The 24,501-nt window shown below is 38.4% G+C and overlaps 1 protein-coding gene across 1 annotated transcript in view; it reads left to right on the top strand.

Moving 5' to 3' along the window:
- Positions 1–24,501, top strand: part of LOC143209981 (uncharacterized) — a 154,505-nt gene that overhangs the window by 96,160 nt on the left and 33,844 nt on the right. Inside the window, exons 4-5 of the mRNA XM_076426369.1 lie at positions 3,682–3,723; positions 14,129–14,315. Of these exons, the coding sequence (XP_076282484.1) occupies positions 3,682–3,723; positions 14,129–14,315 (229 nt within the window). The remainder of the gene's footprint in view (positions 1–3,681; positions 3,724–14,128; positions 14,316–24,501) is intronic.

Below are 24,501 nucleotides of genomic sequence, written 5' to 3'. Positions count from 1 at the left end.
AAGCATCCTTTGATGCCTCGCAGAGGAGAAAAAAAAACCCCGACATTCTGTGGATCATGACGAACCGATACGCGCAACATCCGCGTTGCCCTTTGATATCGCGCGACGAGATTGCGGATTTCCATATAAAGTGTCGCGTCGATGTTGAACGACGCGGTCGCATGGCGGAACGTCGTTAAGTGTGCACGCGACCTCGGTTCGCGAACTGTTCGGAGGAGACTTAATAGCAGGCATTGCCAGAGGAAACGATCGGAATGACGGAGATACATATTATTTTCTATCGAATCGCTTCCTGAAGTCTAGTTCACCTACCGTGTACGCGGCCGACGGATTCGCGTAAATACTCTGCGAATCAGACTGCTGACGTTCGTGCAAATTCACTCTGTTCCGCTCATTACATAAAATACAAAATCCACCGTTTCATTGAAATTTATAGGTCGTCGACGATCGAGGTACCCGCCGCCAGTCGAAGCTGTTTTCATTTCTTGGGAAAATTACACGTGTACCTTGAGATTTCTATTTTATTGTTATGCAGCACGCAAATCAATGAATTTATTTAATTATTTTGTACACGATCATCTTAATCATTTCGGAAGTTGTATATTGTAGGATAATAATTTTGTACACGATAATCTTAATCATTTCAGAAGTTGTATATATTGTAGAATAATAATAAATAAGTACAATATAATTAGATCCTTTAATTTATGCCATTTCATTGTAAGCTAAACCATGACATTTTTTGCTATGAGACTATTTACTACAATAGTGTTCAATTAAATTCTACACCTGGAATATTTATGATCGATAATTATTTTTCATAGTATCACAACAAATTATTTATACTATGCTAAATTATAACATAAGCTACTTCGTATATTGTTCATGATTGAATGAAATCAATTTATCACATCATTGAATGAAATCAATGTTTCCATTGTTCTTATTTCGATACATTATTCACAACTTTGTAAAATGACCGAAGAGAAAAATATATATTTACTAGAAATAATTTGTATGGTCCTCAGCCTAATCATTCTAATACAAGATAATTTTAAATAAAATTCCAGTATTCCAGTAAGGACGGACCTGTCAGCAAATACTAAGAAATTTCAGATATGAACATGTATATACATATAAATAAACATGTGTGGCAATCTTTTATGTTATTTTTATCAGATCATTGAATGAAATCAATGTTCCCATTGTTCCTATTTCGTTGGAAACGGTAATTGCATAAAAATCCACAGCGCGACAACATACGAGGCACACATCCGTGCCAAAACTATGACGATTGAAAGATTTAGAAGTAACGATATAGAAACTTCAAAGCGAGACAAGTGGGTTAAGTCGATTGAGTACATAGAGACAGCTATCGGCGCAACACTTTTCCAACTGACAGGCCAACGAACGTAAAAGGCATGAAGGAAGGGTAATAGCTAGAAGAATAGGGTGCATACGTGCTCCATTATCGTGACCGACTTCCGGGTCGCGAATCGATTCCAGCGTCGCTTACAGATCGATTATCGTCGGATGATCGTACGTGTATCTACCGATGTAATGGAATCGATTGAATCAGATCGAATCGAATCGAATCGGAGCGAATCGATCGTGTGGATCGAATGAGATAGCGTTGGTCGAGGAGACACGCTCGCAACAGTCGGAGTCGAGGCGATTGAAACTCGAAACGGTTGGCAAGTAAATCCTATTGCAGTCTACCAATAAATCGAGACCGGAATGTCTGATAAAGTGGACCCTCTGTCGATGGAATTTCGTTAAAACTCTTTCTTTTTCCTCTACCTCCAGTCTCGGGAAGAATCGCTAGACGTAGAACCAAAATTTTCCTGCGACAGATCCCTCGAATTTAGTGAAAATTCTTCTTGGGCAGGTAGTCGATGCTCGAACTGACATTTTCAAGATAAAACGAGGATTTAGAATTGGTACGAAATATTTAACTACTGTGTAAACCGGTCCAGTAAAACTCGAGAATAATTTAAAATAATGGGTTCATTTTTCACACAATTTCAAGATTTTTCTTGTCGGCAATGTAATATTGTAAAGTTGTAATATTAGATCTATGTATAGAGAGAGTTAACAATTTTATATATTTATCTAAAGATATAGAATGCCTTTCTAGGCATTTTCTAGACCAGACAATTCTAGACGAACTCTAAACGAACGACAGAAGTGAAGCTCTGAAATGTTGCACAAATGTAAAAGAAATTTCCATACTGAATAGAAATGTCACACGATCTTCAAGAAGTATTAGTGGTTATTCATTGCGCAACATGGTTCGCGGAATCGCGTAATTTTGCGGGTCATTTTCCCATCTGCTCGAATCATAACCGTTTGAAAACTAGAACGACGTATAAGCGTACTTACAAATCGCTCTAACTTCTCTGCAAATAGATCCAGCTGCGTCGAAACAGAAATCCTCTGTAAAGTTCTTTTCTCATAATTACAATAATCTCCATTGTTTATCCTACGAGCAGAAAGCAGAAGAATCCGATCAGAGCCATCAGATCAGGGGAATTGCATCAAACTGAGGGGAAAAAGCTACCCCCTTCCTTGCCAGTACCGAATGGTTAAACTTCAGCTAAGGAAACCAGAAATTTTTCACTTTTTCTATACAAATCCTGTAGATTTTTACGAGGAAATGCCGAAAATCCAAGTTTCATTTTACGCGGACGTTGTTTAACATCTTCATGCCTATAATTCTAGATTATTTACAACTATTACAAGTCGATATTATTTCTCCTCTGCTACTGATGAAATTTCCAAGTCCTCTTCGAGTTGGTCGCTCCTAACGTGCAACGGCGCGTTAACTATGTATAATAGTCTCCGTAAAGTAGACTTCCCTTTCGTTCGTTCGCGTGCATCGAACCCCGAATCGACTCCGCGTCGATTTATTAATTACGTTGACGACCGCGGTACGCATCGCATCGGAATCGCTTAAATTACGACACCGATCGTATTGGCAATAACGACGATCGTAATATCGCGCGCTCTTCGAGAAGCACTCGATTAATTTAGCCGTGCACTCGGGACATTAATTATCCTCGTCAGCGGCCGATTAATTATGCTCGGTTTCTACCCCGCAGACCATGTGTACGTGCACCATGTAACGAGCAGCAGGCCCCTTGTTACCAGTCACGCTCGTTTCATAGGGAAATGCTCGTACGCTCTCGCGGACTATACGCGAATCACGGAATTTGCTGATCGACAGCTTATTCTTTCGTATCTTACAACAAAATCATATTTGAAGATTTATCTGAAAGTGCCTGCGGGCATCGTACACAATTTAAATAATAATAAACGTGAATTCATAAAAATTGCACTGTGCCATCTTGAAATATCACCAAATATTTTATTACACATGTTTGGTGATATTTCGAGATGGCACAGTACAATTTTTATGAATTAGTGTTTATTATTATGTAAATTGTGTATGATGCCCGCCGCACTTTCAGATAAATCTTCAAATTTTACTATAAAATAGGAACATAAATTGTATAACTTGAATTCGAGATTGTCTACCGTTAAGCATCTAATACTTGCCATAGATATTATAACAATGAGTGTATTCTAATTATTATAACGCGAAGCGCTCTAACTCTAAGAACTCTATGCGTATCAAAAGGAACAGATTAGTAATGAATTTGTATCTTTCCTTGGACGCAGCTATTCGCCGGGACCGCCTGTATGTTCAAGTCTCACAACAAGGTTTGTTCAATTTCTGTCTTGAAAGTATTTTGTCTGTTTATCTGTCACAGTGTCGTCTCACCGTATATCCTTGTGTGTCTCAGTGTTCTGCACAGTTTTCTGTCATCATTTCGCACCGAAGCTTGTCTAATTGTAAAACACGTTTACCATAGTTTAGCATTAATAAGCGATCGAGGTCGTGTCGACGGTAGTAACACGCTGCTTATATTAACTAACACTGTTTTCCAGAAGCTTCGCAAGATTCAATAATGTATTCTGATCACAGAAAGAAAACAGTTTATTCCGTCATACACTAGCAGATCGTGCGCACAAAATAAAATTGAATATATTTGACCACACAGTTAATATAAGTCTGTGTCAGAGTCGCCAGATGAGGGAGCACGAATTTAGAGAAAAAGTTATCCTCTCTCTTTCAATTTTAAAAGAGGGGAGCTGACTTCTTTAATAATTAAATAATTTTAACAGTTGTGCTGAATCGTGCTAAGTTTAATTCTAAAAGTGGGGGCTGACTTCTTAAATAATTTTTTAATTGATTAAATAACTTTTTTTTAACAGTTGTGCTGAATCTCTCGTGCTAAGGTTAATTCTAAAAGTGGGGGGGGGGCTAGGTCTTGGTTAGGTCGTCAGATGAGGGAGCACGAATTTAGAGAAAAAGTTATCCTCTGTCTTTTAATTTTAAAAGTGGGGGGCTGGCTTCTTTAATAATTAAATAATTTCAACAATTGTGCTGAATCGTGCTAACAATAAGTTTAATTCCAAAGGTGGAGCACTAACTTCCTAAATAATTTCTTAAGTGATTAAATAATTTTAACAGTTGTGCTGAATCGTGCTAAGGTTAAATCTAAAAGTGGGGGGCTAGGTCTTGGAAAGGTCGCCAGATGAGGGAGCACGAATTTAGAGAAAAAGTTATCCTCTCTCTTTCAATTTTAAAAGTGGGGGGCTGGCTTCTTTAATAATTTCAACAATTGTGCTGAATCGTGCTAACAATAAGTTTAATTCCAAAGGTGGAGCACTAACTTCCTAAATAATTTCTTAAGTGATTAAATAATTTTTTAACAGTTGTGCTGAATCGTGCTAAGGTTAAATCTAAAAGTGGGGGGCTAGGTCTTGGAAAGGTCGCCAGATGAGGGAGCACGAATTTAGAGAAAAAGTTATCCTCTCTCTTTCAATTTTAAAAGTGGGGGGCTGGCTTCTTTAATAATTAAATAATTTCAACAATTGTGCTGAATCGTGCTAACAATAAGTTTAATTCCAAAGGTGGAGCACTAACTTCCTAAATAATTTCTTAAGTGATTAAATAATTTTTTAACAGTTGTGCTGAATCGTGCTAAGGTTAAATCTAAAAGTGGGGGGCTAGGTCTTGGAAAGGTCGCCAGATGAGGGGAAAGATCACGAATTGAGGGGAAAAATTTGTCTCTTCTCTGCCAGTACCAGTGCCTTTTAGAAGTTAGCCCTCCAATTTACAAATAATTTCAACAGTTATGCTGAATCGTGCTAAGTTCAATTCTAAAACTGGGGGTTAGCTTCCAGAAGGCGTGGGGAATGCGTCGTGGAAGGGGAAGAGAGGTAGAGTGGGGGGACAAGTCTTCATCTGGCGACTCTGGTCCGGGTTACCGCAAGTCTGTGGGTGTTTTTACGGAATTAGATTTTCGTTTGGTACTTGTTAAATCATGTAGAACATTTTCAAAGTATTTTCAATATACTTGCATGCTAATTTAGTTCCGCGAACATTCGCAGATGATAGTGCTCAGGCTCGCCTGGTAGAATTCCAAAATCCAGAACAAACAGCAATCATGCGATGAGCACTCGCAGCTCGTCAAGTGTCCTAGCTCCGATGTCAGCAAACTCGGCGCTCAAAAGCTCGTGACTAATTGTTTCCTTAGGTGGGGAACGGGTGTCGAGACAAGAGAAACTGGATGGTTGGAAGGGGGATCAAATCAGAAGGATTGAATTAGCGAGAAAGGCAGGCGGCATCTTTGCCGGGGACTCGCTCGTTTTCGTTTCTTCGGCTGGCTGCCGAAGGATGTTGCTCCTGCGAATTCAGCCAGACGGTTAGACAACCGCTCGCTCCTTTGAGCCTTCACGTTCCCGTGTAATGCAATTTCGTCCACGATGAGTCTTCGGCCCCGTTCATCCTCCCCCGTGCTCTTCACCGGCACCGACTACGGCCTCCTCTCGTCCTCTCTTCGTGTTCTCGTCTCTCGAAAACCCTGGATGCATCGTTCGGTTTCCACGCACGTAGTTAGTCCGGTCGTTCGGCTGTCCGTGATGCTTCTTGTCCGTGCCCATCGGAATTTCGACGTGTTCCTAGACGGTTCCGTTTAGAAAGCTGCTCCTCACTTTACCCTCGTCGATGTCGTTCGCAATTTAACCTGTTAACCGGCTGATTTTTCAGACGTACCATCCCCTCACCGAGGGGCTACGAAAATTAACACGTTCTCTGCCACCAGTTATTCCACCAACTGGCTTCGCAGCTACGATGTTCTACAGTCAGCGAAATTTTTATAGCTCCGCGACAATTTTTTCTTGATATTAATTTGTCTAGTTGTTACGTGCAGTTTAGATTATTACGATCATTGGTATCGTTGCATCGCGAACACCTGTGAAATTATCATACTATTTTTGGTATTGTTACATACAGTATTATTCGGAGATGAATAGAAGTCAATTGGAAGGAATGCGGAGAGGGCACGCACCGAGCCACGTGGCGTGTCGTAGAGGGGGATGGTAGAGTGCCTAAACTCTAAACATTGGAGCTACGGGAGCATAGATGAAGGGGATAATACATAAATCACTCGCTCAAAAGTAATACATGTTGTTTCCTTTCCTAAATCATTAATCCTGGTGGTGAGTGTACGGGGTTCATTTCGGTCCGGAGTTATAAACGTTCCGTCTAAATTACAATTACAATTTTTAAATATTGAAGTTACTATAATTGTTTGGCAGCTACTTTCAATTATTCAATTTCGATGAAATGGGTTTAATTGCTTTAAAATTGCTTTAAAAAATCAATACGTAAATATTTGATAGGATCCATCTACGCCATAAGTAATGAAAAGTCCACCTATACAGATCCACTATCTAATGATTAATTCTATTAAATTACATCATCGGACTACATCACTGGATTACATCACTGGTAAATGTTTTACCTGAATTATAACCACACGGACGAGGTATACATAGAAGTAGACCAATCACCATATGAGGTTTCGTGTCTCACACAATAACAACTGGTTCTCTTACTCCCTCTACGCTGACGAACGATAAATGTTGGAACTAGATACACGAAAACGATCAACTACAAATGGCTAAAGAGTTGTGTCTGTGACGTTATGACTATATGTTTAAATTATATTTTTTTATTTGATGTCATTGTGTTATATAGGGTGTCCCAAAATTCCTGAACTTCCCGGAAATGGGAGGTTCCTGAGACCATTTGAAGCGATATTTACCTTTGCAAAAATGTTATCCGCGGCTTTGTTTAGGAGTTATTAACGAAAAACACGGACCAATCAGAGCGCGACCTAGACGCGAGTTGGCACAGTCGGCCCGGCGCGCCAACTGTCGATTGGCAACCGTTTGCCATAAAATTTTTCAATATTAATAAACAACAAATTTTATTGTCAAAATCATCTTTCCCGAATATCTTCTAAACTATTTATTGCGTTGAAAAATATGTTAGGCAAAACCTGTAGATCTGGACAGGCGGCGTCTTTTTGTGGTGTTGTTTCACTATATTTTATCAATAAACATTAGCGAAAAATTGTTTTTTTTTTAACTTGCGGAACTTATTTCTCTTTAATTGTAGATTATTTCGTATGTATATTCCATATATGTGACATTTTACTATAACTTTTGAACCATAAGAGATATCAGAATGAAATTTCCACTAAACTTCATTAAAAAATGATTCCTACCTATTGATAATTATTGAAATAGATATACATATATTTTCTGTAATAATTTTATAATTCATTGTTCAAAATAATATTTGAAATTATTTACTCGTTACTTATTTAGCACTTTTCCTGATAATTGTAAATTATATTCGTAAAGGAATTCTCTTCACTTTAAAAGACGAGCAGAGAGAAAATATTAAACAGGTTAGCCAGGGCGTCTAGATCTAGATGAAGATAAGCATCTTTCTTCTGCGAAACATACTATTTTCAAAATGTCCTACGAATACAATTGTTATTATATTTGATTAATTTATTTATTTTCGAGGTAGATGGGTATTTAGGAAGCAATACAAACTTTGTACATGTCAATATGAGAAAGTTCATTTTTCGACAAAATGTCACTCTCCATTTTCCAATCCAAACCACTGTGAGCCGTAGCCATCGCGAGTATATGTATAATTCCGAGGCCTGATTTAAATAATAGCTAAAGTACATATTAATGTTTTTAGTATGAATTCCTCATGTGTGTGAATTTGACTTCTTTTGATGTCCACTATACGTATAATATGTATATGATTTTCTTGAATATAAGCTTTCCCACGTAGAAACGTCACGTAACAGGCGTAAAAGGACACAACATTCTTTTGTTGCATACATCATTTATAGAATCCCCGACATGAGATAGCAAATTCTATCAGTAACAGCACCGTTGTAGAATACAAGTTCCACAATATTAGTTTTGATGGATACGGTAGGATGTGACACGGAACGGTAGGAGGGCTCTAGAGCGTGAGACAGAAAAATACAATCGGGTGATTGGTCTACTCTTATACCTCGTCTGTGTTATAACTAGACAGCGGATTGTATGCATTTATGACAAAAATGCATTTGAGAATACTATTGTATTATTTTCAAACCACTAAACAAATTAAAAAAAGAACACGAATTTCCATTTCACTCCTGTGTGTTGCAATTCAGGTAGAAAATGTTTATTTTGCATGAAGATCCGCTGTCTAGTTATAACAAACTGGAGTGAAATAGAAATTGATTTTCTTGGTTGATATGGTTAACACAGGTTGAAAATAATATAACAGAATTTTTTAATTCTTCTGATGCTTTCACTGTTTCAACTACACCTGCTCATTTTTGTTATAAATGAATAAAATACGCTGCGTGTACATCAGTATTTGACTTCGTTCCTTATCGCTAATTGTAAGTCAATTAAAAACGTCCCACCCTTAAAAATACCCTCACTGCAGGGGCACGGGTCTGTCGATTACTCGGTGCCCTGCAATTACGCCATGATTTCGCGTACAATGGAGCAGCGTGGACGGACGGCGATTTCCGTCGAAATTCCGGCGAAACTGCCTGACGTTAGGCACCGTGCAGCCGACTTGCACGAAAACGGAGAAAAGGCGCGCGCGCGAGAGAGCAAAGCTGGAATTAGTGTCGAGAGTAATTGCGTTAATGGAACACCTCGGAGGCAAACGGGGTCACGTATTCACCGCGGGATTCGTTCGAGAAGAATGCAAACACTAATTGGCGGGAGCCAGTGGATTGTTGCACCGGCGATGTTCGCGGCCAATACTGGATCATGTAATTGGACGCATTCGTTCGCGGCAGTCTGATAATTGCAGTTAACGCGGGCTAACTGCAATCGCAGCTTGTCCGGTCGCGCGATCGATCGAAAATATCGTCACATCCCTTCCGCTCTAATCGGTCGCGATCAAAATCAAGTTTCCAGAAATTAAGAGGCTATTCCGGCTTTCGTTGTTTCGCCAATTTTTGCGGAACTAAACTTCTAAAATTAAGTGGGCACCCTTTAGAAACTTGTCACTTCTTTGAAATTGGAGTAAATTCATTTTCTGGGATGTTAGAAGGGTTAATTTACTGGGAAATGTGTATAAATGTATTTTTTTTCAAAAATGGGTGGATGTAAATTGAAACAATTGACAGATAAAAAGAGTTTAAAAATATTGATACATCATTTACAACTTTGTAAAATGACTAAAGATGTAGACAAAGATTATAGACAAACTGGAGTGACATGGGAATTCATTTTCTTTCTTAATGTGTTTAACATGTTGAAAATTATGTATGCACTTTTCAATTCTTCTGTTTTAAATTATACCTGCTCATTTTTCTCATGAACGCATAAAATCCGCTGTCCACTAATTTGTATTCAATATACGCTCAAATAATTTTTGTTCAACAATTATATTCATTTTGTGCGAATATTTGTTCGAACATGATAAATCCTTGAATCTCTTCGCCGGAATGCTCTTTTGCCTTTTTCTCTTTTTTTCGTTAACTGACACGCCATCTGTCTCCTCGCCAACCCCGCCTGTCGCCGCGATAATCCGTCGCTCGAACGGTGCAACAGATGGACAGGAAAAACGAGATACGTTTCGCGTTAATGGATTTTTCATTTATATTCAGACCCGTTGGTAATTGGATTGGAATAATTTGGAGATCGAATGAAGTCGTTGGAACTCTCGGGGCAACGCAATGGCGCGGCTCGCGGCGTGTGCCCGATGGAAAAATTGTTTGGCGCGGTGCGACGCAGCATTCGAATGGAACGTTTCGCTCGAAAAATTTGTTGGTTGTCCGATGTGTAACGGACGATGAATTTTTATTTTTCCCGTTGGACTCTGGAATCATGCAGTTGATATTTACCGGCTTGCGATATGCGGGCTGTTCATGTCTGCGACGAATAAATAGACGGTGAACTTTGTGCTTTGCATCGTTACCTCTTTTGTTCGAATGAAATACCAAACACCTGATAATAGATTTTGTGCATCTGCATCATTGTTTCAATCTTTCGCATAAAAGTTGATAAATTTTCACTGTTTGCAGCGTTAATGCGCCATGCTGCTTATGCGAACCTTATTTCATTACTCTTCTCCTCTTCTAATACAATAAAAAAATGGCAACAATGAAAAAAATGTAATTTTTCAATGCTCTTCTTGGTGTCTTCAATAAAAAATGCGCTGAAGATTTATCCATTTTACCTTCCACATTTTAGAAATCATATAAAAATTATATTCACACGTCCGATATTCATTATTAAAATGATAAATGGGCGAAATATGCAGCCACGATTACATTTAATAATTGATTTCATACATTTATTCGACAAGGGTATAAATAAAATATTGAATTCGATTCTTCCATTCTTGATATATCTTCTTGATGGTAGGATATAATTTCCATTTATAGTACGATTATTTTCAAATACACGCTACTAATGAGACACCCGGTGTGTTAAGGCATTGACCAGTCAAGTTTACAAAACTATTCAAATTGTTGGTCCACCCCCGCATCAATCACCGAAGCAAACAACCACCGCAATGTGCATGTGTTTTTGTCTGTCTATGTGTGCGTGTGTCGCGAATATTCGCCTGACCAGTTGCAAAATGCGCCGGTTTCGTCGATTGTGCGGGCAGAAATTCGTTCGGAACGGTAATTGGCAAATAATTGGGAGCCATGTGGCCAATCGAGCGCGCGAAACAAATCGAAATTAATAATTTCCCGTTCTGCCTCTATTTCCCTTTGTTCCCTTGGATCGTTCGCCTTGTCTCTCCTCACGCACTTGCAACCCGTTAATTTACTATTGTAGTAGGCTGATCTATTGTTACGGGGTTTTTATTCGCTACAGTGTCCACCTGACTGCAATCTATGAGCGCCTGTGCTTGCGCACATTCGTATTTTGGGGTAGGCGAAACGAGCGTTTCATTAAAAGTGCAGAAACATTAGCCTTGGAAACAAAAGGAATTCGTCGAATTCATGTAAAATTAAACAATCTTGAATTTTTCATTCCTACACATTTATTCTAGAAAAAATATTTTGAAAAAGACGCGAATGTTATAGATTGTTTTTCGTCATAAATACCCTATGCATCGTTATGGACTTGACATATCATTCATTCATAAGAAAAGTGACACAAATCGAAATATAAATCTAAAAAAAGTATAACAATAAATATTGGATGATTGTACAAGTTCGTGCCCGATTTGAAAATAAAATTCAATGGTTAAATTTTAAAGGATACAACTGTATTAATCAATTATACATATAGTCACCATTTTTTAATGTTAATTTAACCAACTGTTAACCAAATCTTTAACCAATCTTTAAAATCTAACCATTGAATTTTATTTTCAAATCGGGCACGAACTTATGCAATCATCTGATATATGTATAAATTGTTGAGAAATTATGAATTCTAGGTAATTTTCGAGAATGGCACTCCTGTAAAGTGTCCTTTGTTTTACTTATGCCACTTTTCTCATAAATGAACGATATAAGCATGAGATATAATTCGTTCAAAGGTGAAGTTTGTTTCTCGATCGGAATTGAAGTATAATTTTTATACCCGAGATTTACGCTTTGTTGTTTAATCATATGAATGGTTTCCAATAATAATCTGCGTTGTAGGTTAGATTCCTTGTCAATGATCTTCACATTATAAAAATCAAAACGGTGGTCAAATTCTAATGAGTGTTTCGTTAAAGCAGTATGTTGTGTAATAGGAAGGAATATGTTACGTCTATGTTCAGTGATACGAGTGTCCAAATGCCTGCCTGTTTGTCCAATATAAGTCAAATCACAACCCGTACATGGTATTTGATAAACTACATTACAATTTTTTGTTAGAGGTATTTTATCTTTGATGGAGGGAAACCAGTTGCTCAAATAAGACGGTATATTAAAGATAGTATGGATACCAACTTTTCTAAAGACTCTTTGAATGTCGAAAGAGATGTTATTGATAAATGGAATTACCACCGTATTTTCATAATTGATAGGACCTCTATGTGAGATCTTTTCCTCTTTTAATTGGGAGATTAAAGAAGGATGATAGATTTGAAATATCCTTTCCTTGATGATATTGTCAACTCGAGAAATAGGGAAACCTTATATAATTCGTTCGCTTGACGATATAATTTATTCGCCGAGGAAACAAAATTTGACGAGACTTGTTTTCTTCATTCGTCTATCAAATATAAAAATGTTAATTTTCGTTATCATGAAATATTCTAATCAAGAGACGCACGTTTTGTGCAGTCTAGTAATACGTGTTAGCGGCACACCCCGAAATATTTTCCAATAAATGTTTCCTTGAAATCGTGAGAAATCGTGACCGAGAGCGGGGTCTCCGTTCCCTCGGATTTCACGAGGCCCGGTGGCAATGATGCACACCGCATTCAATGAGTTCTAATTAGTGACGTCAGCGTGTCGTCAGGTCAATCTACTGTATTTTAAGACAAACCGGCAGACACCGGCCAGTCGTTGTCCAGCTTCTTCGGCGACTGGTATTCCACGGAATAAACGGCGCGGCGCCTCCTTTCGATCGGGATCAAGCCGATCCGTGGAACCGGTCTCTCGCCGTTCGATCGCGTCGAATGACTCTAATACGATTAATTACATGGCCCGTTAATCAGCTCCGCCGAGATGGACGTGGTCCGGGGTTATGTGAGTGTCGTCGCCGAGATCCTTTCCGATAAAGCCGCTCTCCGCGTCTCAGAATTCTCGGAATCTCGCAAGGAAATTCGTTCCTTCGAGACGTTCGCAAAGGATTTACTTCCAACGTTTTCGGGGATAGCGTCGCTGGCAGAGGCAATTTAGAATTCCGTCGCTACTGCACTGATTCTGCGTGTTAAGTGCTCGATAATGCAAAAATCGGGTTTTCTACGTTTCTATTTCTACGTTTACGAGGCGTAATTGGATTATTCGGAAGCATACAGCTGCGCATGTAGCTATTTTCATAATAACAATCCTTATAGGTGTATCCTTATAGGTGTAATCCTTTTATTTAAAATTAGAAACCTGTCTAAAACAAATTCTGGAATACGCATTGAAGTTTTTATTTTAATATATCGTGGTTGGAACGTCGAATGCTGCAAGTATTAATATGAAAACATAAATATTACGAGAAAGAAGATTGTCGAATGTGATGTCAACATCCACTGAATTAACTTTTCCCCATATCTTTATTTTTTTCAAAATGTCGCATTATCTTTAAACGTGTAATCCTTTCATTTAAAATTGGAAACCTGTCTAAAAAAAATTCTGGAATACGCATTAAAGTTTTTATTTTAATATATCGTGGTTGGAACGTCGAATGCTTCAAGTATTAATATGAAAACATAAATATTACGAGAAAGAAGATTGTCGAATGTGATGTCAACATCCACTGAATTAACTTTTCCCCATATCTTTATTTTTTTCAAAATGTCGCATTATCTTTAAACGTGTAATCCTTTCATTTAAAATTGGAAACCTGTCTAAAAAAATTCTGGAATACGCATTGGAGTCCCTATTTTAATATATCGTTTTTTGAACGTCATATGCTTAAAGAATTGGTGTGAAAAAGTAAATATTCGAAGGAAGAAATTCAAGAGTGAAATATTCCATCCCTCGCGGAGGGTTGAAACAGCTGCACGGAATTTCAGCGGAATTTTTATCATTAAAAAAATATGATTTTCGTTGTTGATTGACAGTTGGGGGATGCGATGTTCGTGGAGTTACCACGTGTGCGATTGGACGGCGGCGCACGTGCTTTCCGGCAGCATTGGGGCTACGAGTCGCGACCCTTGGTACCTCCGCCGCCATTGATCGAAGAAGACGAAGCTGCTGTTGAACCAGAAACCGTCAGCCTTCGGGAAGCCAACACCGCGTCTCCAATAGGTGAGTCTCCCTACAACACACAGAAAATTAATCTGTCTAATCTTGTTTGAAGAACGACAGCCGTGCTAAACGGTTTTACGCGAGGAAATATATTTATAAGACGCGTCGCTGGTTACCGACGTAAGCAACAGAAACAGGTTGCTCGTTCCTGACACTGGGAGTTGCGAGAAGGATTAGAGGGTAATCCTCGAACTGTTGGACGTTGCATAATTTAATAACAATTTCAAGGGTCTAGCAGGATAATCGTATTCCAGCGGCCCCTGCGACAATTTTTAATGATATTCTGTGCGAAACAATGCTTTTAAGTTGAAAAACACCCTAAACTTTATCTTTTTTACTCGGACCTCTTGCATTTTATGAAAAGTGGGGAAATTTATTTTTAGGGGTGGGGGTTGCAAGCAACCCTTTGGGTGATACCTACCAAAAAATTCAAGAGCAACGTTCTGTTATCTATCTAATATAATACATCTGAAAATTTCAAGATGATCGGATTGGTGGAACATAGTTAAATCATTGTAAAACAAATGAAATTACGTCATTATAATATCATAATATATGGTGCAGTGTTTCTAACGACCCTAATTAACGATTCTCCTCAGGAGTGTTATCAGAGGATTAATGATTCTTATCAATTCTAACATAATAGAAGAACTTGCAAATTAGTGTTGCTTCGTGTGATAAAAACGTTTTCGTTGTAATTCTGCGAGTTTGTTTTATATTATACAGAGTGTCCCAAAAAGTTAGTAAAGTAAAAGTAATACATAGTAAAAAAAAATAGTACTATCTTGGAAGGGATGATTCTCGACGTTATTTGAAGTATCATTTTTTGTATACATCCGAAAAGAGTGCAAATAGTCTCGACGGATTTTAAAAAGTTAAAATTCAGTTTTGTGTAAAGACTAGTACAGAGACCTCTTTTCAACTGACTCTATATTTAGCTATCAATTGACAACATTGATCCGTCAAAAGGCCTTTGTGTCGCAGTGCACATGTAGGTGATTGTTTTTTTAAAAGAGTACCGTTTCTCCGACGAAGATAACGATCACGGACCCAGAAACAGTCAGGATCCACGATGCATAACAAGAACACGGAAGCGGCCGTTTTGTCGGTGCGAGGCAAATCGCGCGCAACTCCGCTTCTCCTCGGTGCTTTATCTCGCGGCTAATGCCCGGAGAATCGGACCACCCGGTATTAATTGCGCTTTGTTTGAATTGTCGTCGAAACTGCCGCGACTGCCACCGACAAATACCGGCGGCCGGGTTCGTAACGAGCAGACATTGTTTGAGAGGTGCAATTCCCGGAGGGCACAGTCCCTCGTTTAAAGAGCGCCACCGACGACAAAGAAACCTTTCCACTCACGCGACCCCACCGTTCAATTCTTAATAAGCGGTGATTAGCGCAGTACGTCGCGGGAATCGGGTAAATTTAGGAGTAATGTTTAACGGTGCCTCTGTGCAAACATCCACCGCAAATCGACCTTTCAAATCAACAGCTTCCCCCGATCAATAGTGAATGAATCTTTAACGAGTCGAAAAAACCCCGTGCAAATTCAAATTTTCGCAGGGATTATTGACATTATTGTCCTCGCGTTTCTTCAGACTTTACCATCGCGCGGTAAGTTTATCGGTGACAAATGACACGTGGTTTGTGTCTAAACTATGTGACCTTATTTTATGTAACACATGTTTATACTATTTTATGCCTTTGTCGTTACATTATTTTATACAAAATAATGGCACTTTTTGCCGTTTTATCGGCAAATGGTAATCGAGATTTTCTATTTTACCGACGCTAGTGCATTCTACTCTGCAGGCAATGCAGTTTCAACAGAACTACTATGCCGACAATGCGGCTACGGGTTCGTTGGTTCAATCGCAGATGTCGCTATGATCCTATATTTTCACTGAATTTAAAAATTTATAGAAAAATTCGTATTGCAGAGAGGTAATGAGAATGCGCACGCCCGGATTTTGTCCGTGCTCATTACAGTGTTGGCCCCTACTCTAGTGCTTAGCCTGGATCATCACCAACATCATCTTTAGCATGGACAAGACCCTATATCATCTTTAGCATGGATCCAGATCCCACATCATATTTAGCCTGCATCAGATCCTACATCGTCAAAGAAGCCTGGACACAAACGAGATACTTTTAAAGATTGCCAGCAGTATAGCAGTGGACTGATGATTATCATTAATATAACGTCCGTACCTTCCTGTTCTGCAGTATTACACAGGAAGTCTGACCGTGTGCCGAGTCGCTCCGAGCTAGTCAACATTCGTATTATAAATGTTTAGAATGTAATATACATAAGTTATATACATGTACAATATACCACATACAATATACGTACATGTACAAAACACTTTATGTATGAATTTACAATGAATAAATAAAGACTATGTATTAAAAACGAAATCTGCGTATTATATTTATTGATCCACCAATTTTTCCCGAACGTCCCACTTGTCGTAGAGTTATACTACTGATTTCCGCAAAAATGTACTAGTCATTGAGTGACTGTACTGATTTGTAATTGCAAAAATAGAGAACCTGTGAAAAACAAAAATATTCTAGCGTCTGGCATGTGGTTGAGTTGTGCTGCTGAATTTCGTGCTGTCTCCTTCGATATATATCATGTGCTCCTAATACAAAACTCAATTTCCGAGATTTTCTAAAATTTTCGACCGTCTGACTTGTCGTTGAGTTGTGCTACTGAATTTTGTGCCATCTCCTTCGATATCATGTTCTCCCAATACTTTCTCAATTTTCGATATTTCCGAAAATTTTCGCCAATTTTCGACCGTCTGACTTGTCGTTGAGTTGTGCTACTGAAATTAGTGCCAGCCCCTTCGATATCATGTTCTCCTAATATAAAGCTCAATTTTAGAGGATTTCGAAAATTTTTCGAAAGATGGAACTTTGTATTAGAAGAATATTATCTTGAAGGATGTGGCACGAATTTCAGTAGTGCAAGCCAGCGACACACAAGTCAGACGGCCCAAATTGTCGAAAATTATACATCTCGAAAATGAAATTTGTGTTAGGAGAACACATGAAGTCAAAGGAGGTGGCATGAATTTCAGTAGTATAATTCAACGACAAGTCAGACAGCCGAAAATTTTTAAAAATCTCAAAAAATTTAATTTGTATTAGGAGAACATGATATCGAAGGAGGTGGCACGAATTTCAGTAGTACAACTCAACGACAAGCCAGACGCTGGAATATGTTTGTTTTTCAAAAGGTTCGCTATTTTTACAATTCCAAATCAGTACAGTAATTCAATGACAAGTACATTCTAGCGGAAATCAGTAGTATAACCCTACGACAAGTGGCACGTTCGGGAAAAATTGTTGGTGCAATAAATATAAAACGCAGATATTCTTTTTTTAAGGGGGCCGTCTCCGAGCAGATGACACTCACACCCCGCTAGAGTACACTCACACACCGCTAGACCACGTATACGTACGCGAGAATTGCTAGGATCAGGGAAATGCGTTCTGATTTCTCGATAATGCAAAGACGGGGGTTTTTAGTAGTCAAAATCGCTAGATAAAAGATCAATCTAGCGCGCCGTTTGCCTAAAAAGTCGTTCTTTTACGTTTCCGAGCAATGATTTTGCAATATTCGGCTGCATGTTGCCCGTCAGATGGCGCTGCAGTCACGCCGGCGTACTAGCCTCTCCGACGGGCAACATGCAGCCGAATATTGCAAAATCATTGCTCGGAAACGTAAAAGAACGACTTTTGAAGCAAACAGCGAACTAGATTGATCTTTCATCTAGCGATTTTGACTAATAAAAACCCCCGTCTTTGCATTATCGAGAAATCAGAAGGCATTTCCCTGATCCTAGCAATTCTCGCGTACGTATACGTGGTCTAGCGGTGTGTGAGTGTACTCTAGCGGTGTGTGAGTGTTCACGCGCGACCGTCATCTGCTCGGAGACGGCCCCCTTAATATATAGTCTTTATCTATTCATTGTAAATTCATACACATAGTGTTGGTATATTGTACATGTACATAACTTATGTATATTACATTCTAAACATTTATAATACGAATGTTGACTAGCTCGGAGAGACTCGGCACACCCTCAGACTTCTAGTGTAATACTGCAGTACAGGGAGGTAGGGACAATTATATTAGATGATCATTACTCCACTGCTATACGTGTCCAGGCTAAAGACGATGTGGGATCTGACCCAGGCTAAATATGATGTGGGATCTGATCCATGCTAAAGATGATGTAGGGTCTTATCCATGCTAAAGATGATGTTGGTGCTGATCCAGGCTAAGCACTAGAGTAGGGGGCAGCACTATAATGAGCACGGCCAAAACCCGGGCGTGATCACTCCCATATACTCTCTGCGTATAGCAATAAATATTGTACTTCCTTAGCTAATCAATCATACAAAATTTTGTAATACAGTGGAGTTTAGTTTGGTATAAACAATAATGAAATGTCGAATCAATTTGCCACTGTATACAAAATGAAAATTCGCTGTTTCGATGTATGTATTTCCGAATATAAATTATAAGAAAATGAATATCAAGAAATCATTACGGGAAAAGTGCTTCCTACGTTATGCATAGCGTATCCATTGTTACGGATTTGTTCCTCGGCTCTTCTTATATTTAATGAACATAATATTTCTCCCGAGAGTATCTAGTATCATTCTCTGCATTTACAATTTTACTCCCGCAGTGAAATATTTTTTTCACCATTTGCGTTTGTACGAGTAAGCGAATCCGTTGGAACAGAGGAATGTTAAAACTTTTCATCTCGCTTCTAAAGAAATCGTCTTTCCGATTTTTGCGAAACAGTCATTAAAATAAGCGAACCGTATAAAAGTCTGCAATTCCTCGAAATCTGTGTCCCGTGGCAAATCGAATTCGCTTGCAATCTAAAATCTAAACCACCAAGGACAGTAATGCTTCAACGACACCGGAAGTTCGAGCTGTAACAGTTTTTCCCCGTCCTGAGAGAACACCGTTCTCCCGCGAAAGTTTCTCACCTTCCAACGAATTCCAGATCCCGCATTGATTCGCGAGCCCGGCGAATTTCGCGTGAATTCGCTCGCAACGCATGGCCGATTCCTCCACGGCGCGCGGTGTCGTGAGAAAGAGGAAGGAGGTTTTGAATCGACGCGATCTTGTATCACGAACCATCGAGGCTCCTTGTTTACGAAGGTCGATTTGTCGCCTTGAGAAATGATAGCGCCTCGATTCGCGCTGCGAATTTCTCATGCCTCCACGTTCGCCGCGGAATATTCCTCGATTTCTGACTTATTTTCGTCGGGTCTCAGACACGTCGCTTCTCTTCCCTCCTTTTGCCGTGTTATTTCCGGTGCGTTATTGCCTGCTTTACGACACTTTTCCGTTTCCACTGACACACGTTAATGTTCTGCAGCGATGTTCATAACGCCTCGGTGGCCTCTTGTCCTTTGTCGATGGTCGACGCGCGGTTTCCGGATTCAGAGTTACACCAATACCTCGGGTTTATGAATTTTTAGAATTTAATTGTCGCGGGAAAGCGAGAAAAAATTTTCCTTCAAAATTCTAATTCTCTAGACTTTTTATTCACACTCAGGAAAATTATTTTTCAGTTTCAGGAAAGTTCAATAACTTAAATTAGCCTTCGCGAGTTTATGCGAGACTCACAATTAGATAAAAGCAATCGATATTTTCTTGCATTGTTTCTCTGGTCTTTTGTGTGCAAAACTTAATTTATTATCGAATATATTTATTGAAATTGAAATATTATAAGCGATTCGATTAGCCTTCGCGAGATTATGCGAGACTCACAATTAGAAAGAAGCAACTGACATTTTTCTGCATTATTTCTTTGGTCTTTTGCGTGCAAAAATTCATTTATTATCCAACATATTTATTGAAGTTAAAATACTATGAGTTCGCATAGTCTGTAGATTAGGCTTCGCGAGTTTAAGCGAGATTTACAATTAGATAGAGGCAACTAATATTTTCTTGCTAATAATTCTCTGGTCTTTTGTGTGCAAAAATTAATTTACTATCCAATGTATTTATTGAAATGAAAATATAATAAGTTCGAATAGTCTGTGGGACCCTACGATTATTTTTTTAGACGTAGGGGGCATAAATTTGGGAAGTTGTTGAATTTTTTAAAGCAAATTATTTATGCATTGAACCTTCAGTTACTCGCACTCCATTTTCAACATAACTGGTTACGTAGAACTTTGTTGTACTTTATATTTGTTTTTGACTAAAAAGTAGCAAATTAAATAAATAAAGGAAGAACAAAATACATATAAAAGCCCGTATCATTTACACTTTTCTTTCTCCGACGTCGAGTCACACTCGTCAAAGGAGTGCAAAGGCGGCATTGAAGTCTCACGGAACTGGGCGAAATGGTTGTAAGGGTGGAATTCGCTACATTGGCAGAATTTTCTTTTTCGTTCCAAGACGCGCAACCGCGCTTGATTATAATTATTATTGAAATTGCACGCGGCCGGTAATAACACGCGTGTAACGGACGTGTTTCCGAATGGCGGCAATCACGCGACGCAACGGGGATTATTAATTTAAACGTAATACTACGTCGAGATTGCAGGCCGGATAAACGCATGTTCGTGGCCCGTACGTGTGCTTCTTTGGTGATCGACCGGAGAACGGAGAAAGTTAATGATAGTCATTCCGATTAGAAAAAAAAACAGGCTTGATGTCACCGGCTCGTTGTATGCGATAGTGGTAACGACTGTTTGTTTAACGACAAAAGTTGTTTTACCACTTGCACTTGGCTCGCGCGAATCTGCATGATCATTGAAAGCGAATGCTGTTCTCCCTTTTCCGCTTCTCACGACGATGACAAGCTGATGTTGAGAAGTCGTTTCCTTCATTTTCTCCGCTCTAAATGTAACATTTGTTTGCACTCGTTTTACAATTGTATTCGTTGGTTTGTTTTAATTTTTTTTAATTATGACGCAACAGACCAAGGAATATGAATTAATTCCGCAAGTAAACTTACTTAATCTCGCTCTTGAACTTTTATATGGAGTCTGCATTTTTTACAGCCAGAGTGTGCAACGTAAAAATCGAAAAATATTCTCTTATGTCTGGCTCGATACCTGAAACGTGTCAGATTTTTTTCAGAATTTTCCATTACGTATTTAATTATGTAAATAATTATTTATTTAAATAAATTTATTTATTAATTTGTTGCTTCACGATCGTAAATATTTGATAAGAGTAAATATGCTCACAGCGCACAGTTTCGATCAAAAGAAAAGACAAAGCAAAGTTGCAAAAGTTAACCTCTACGTTTCGATCCGGGTTTGGATTATTTTCAAGAGAAATGCGTCTGAAATATATACTGAATTAATATCATTGGTATTTAACATGGAAAAGAACACTGTTCATAAAATGAACCCTTAAGACACCTACTTGCTATGTATGAAGAGGTTAACTTTTGCAAATTTGCTTTGTCTTTTCTTTTGATCGAAACTGTGCGCTGTGAGCATATTTACTCTTATCAAATTTATTTATTGCCCAACACTGCCTGTAACTATTGTTACGGATGAGGTATCGGACTGAAACTTGGCAGAGACGTTTCTTTTTTAGTAGGCTATGGAATGGTTCAGGTAAAATTGGCCCACCATCGCGCTGGTCCATGGATTATGGTTTGCTCGGAGCAGTTGAGAATCACTTGAAAGACTTTTCTGACGCGATTCATCGTCGGAGCATTGTCTGAAGCACCGGACATGCCCTCACCGGAAGAGCCATCCTAGCATGTACGGTTAGGCTCCCTCCTGTCACCAGTCCAGTCCGAGGCTCGTCCGCGATGCACGCGTGAATGCACGCGGCTTTTCCACCCACGTGAATGCATGATCAGGCACCGCGGACGAATCTTCGCGATTACGACATCAAACTTTCGAATAACCCAACGCTAGATTATCCGTTGCGCCACACTATCGCGGAGAATTTCTATTCGAATCACGGAGTGATCGTGAAAAATCAAAATTATCGTTATGCAAAATCTCGTTTAGGCCTCGAACAGTTTCTGAACGGAGCTGTAATAGCGATTTTATGGCTGCGGCTGATTCGAGCGTTTAACAATTGCGCAACAGACGGATCTGAGTCAGTTGCGGACAAGAAAACTGATTTCGCGTATGATTACTGGACTACGGATTTGACGCATTTAGAACAACAAATTTTGTTTTCTCACAGTTTATGTCACTTAACTATTAACCCCTTGCCCTGCAATATCGTGTCTAACTCGCGATGAAGATTCTGAACAGAGTCTAAATGTATGTTATTAATAGAGTGCGGATTTTATGCTTTGATGGAAAAAATGAGTATGTGTAAAGAGCAGTGGACAGATTAGAAGGATTTGAAAATATCAATGTGTTCGTTCCAGCTGATTAAAATGTCATTAGAGAAAAAATTACATTTCTATTTGGCTCCTATGTTGTACAATTTATGAAGACAATTTTTATTTTGCATAAAGATCCGCAGTCTAGTTATTAATTTCCTTTAACCCGTTCTCCTACAATATCGTGTCCGACTCGCGATGAAGATTCTGAACAGAGTCTAAATGTATGTTATTAATAGAGTGCGGATTTTATGCTTTGATGGAAAAAATGAGTATGTGTAAAGAGCAGTGGACAGATTAGAAGGATTTGAAAATATCAATGTGTTCGTTCCAGCTGATTAAAATGTCATTAGAGAAAAAATTACATTTCTATTTGGCTCCTATGTTGTACAATTTATGAAGACAATTTTTATTTTGCATAAAGATCCGCAGTCTAGTTATTAATTTCCTTTAACCCGTTCTCCTACAATATCGTGTCCGACTCGCGATGAAGATTCTGAACAGAGTCTAAATGTATGTTATTAATAGAGTGCGGATTTTATGCTTTGATGGAAAAAATGAGTATATGTAAAGAGCAGTGGACAGATTAGAAGGATTTGAAAATATCAATGTATTCGTTCCAGCTGATTAAAATGTCATTAGAGAAAAAATTACATTTCTATTTGGCTCCTATGTTGTACAATTTATGAAGACAATTTTTATTTTGCATAAAGATCCGCAGTCTAGTTATTAATTTCCTTTAACCCGTTCTCCTAGAATATCGTGTCCGACTCGCGATGAAAATTCTGAACAGAGTCTAAATGTATGTTATTAATAGAGTGCGGATTTTATGCTTTGATGGAAAAAATGAGTATGTGTAAAGAGCAGTGGACAGATTAGAAGGATTTGAAAATATCAATGTGTTCGTTCCAGCTGATTAATGTCATTAGAGAAAAAATTACATTTCTATTTGGCTCCTATGTTGTACAATTTATGAGGACAATTTTTATTTTGCATAAAGATCCGCAGTCTAGTTATTAATTTCCTTTAACCCGTTCTCCTACAATATCGTGTCCGACTCGCGATGAAGATTCTGAACAGAGTCTAAATGTATGTTATTAATAGAGTGCGGATTTTATGCATTCATGGAAAAAATGAGTATATGTAAAGAGCAGTGGACAGATTAGAAGGATTTGAAAATATCAATGTGTTCGTTCCAGCTGATTAATGTCATTAGAGAAAAAATTACATTTCTATTTGGCTCCTATGTTGTACAACTTATGAAGAGAATTTTTATTTTGCATAAAGATCCGCAGTCTAGTTATTAATTTCCTACAATATCGTGTCTGACTCGCGATGAAGATTCTGAACAGGGTCTAATATAAATACAGTGAAAGTATTCGTCCACCTTTTATACATAGACTAATAACATTTTTATAATTGTACCTAGCGACCTGAATTTTTATAATCAATTAGAAGCATTGGTTTACGAAATGATATGAAAAAACGATTTTTCAAAAATTATAATTTACAAGGTTACGTGAAAAAATAAAAAATGCATTTTTAAAACTTTCTTATTTGGCTACTTAATGAATATTTAAAATATATGTTTTGTAGATCTGTTAGTTATACACATGCTGAAAATTTCACTGAAATCGATTAACATACAGACGAGTTACAAACGGTTAAAAATTGTGAAAATCGTAGTTTTACACACGACACAGAATCGTACATTTTTCGATGCGTGTCGTCCTCTCCAGCTCAACCGATTTCGATGAAATTTTCAATATGTGTATAACTAATATAGATCTACAAAACATATATTTTAAATTTTCATTAAGGGCCCAAATAAAAAAGTT

The sequence above is a fragment of the Lasioglossum baleicum genome, chromosome 1 (genome assembly GCF_051020765.1).
Source record: "Lasioglossum baleicum chromosome 1, iyLasBale1, whole genome shotgun sequence".
Taxonomy (NCBI): Eukaryota; Metazoa; Arthropoda; class Insecta; order Hymenoptera; family Halictidae; genus Lasioglossum; species Lasioglossum baleicum.
The sequence above is the reverse complement of the archived record's forward strand: the minus strand, read 5'-3'. Positions and strand labels throughout refer to the sequence as shown.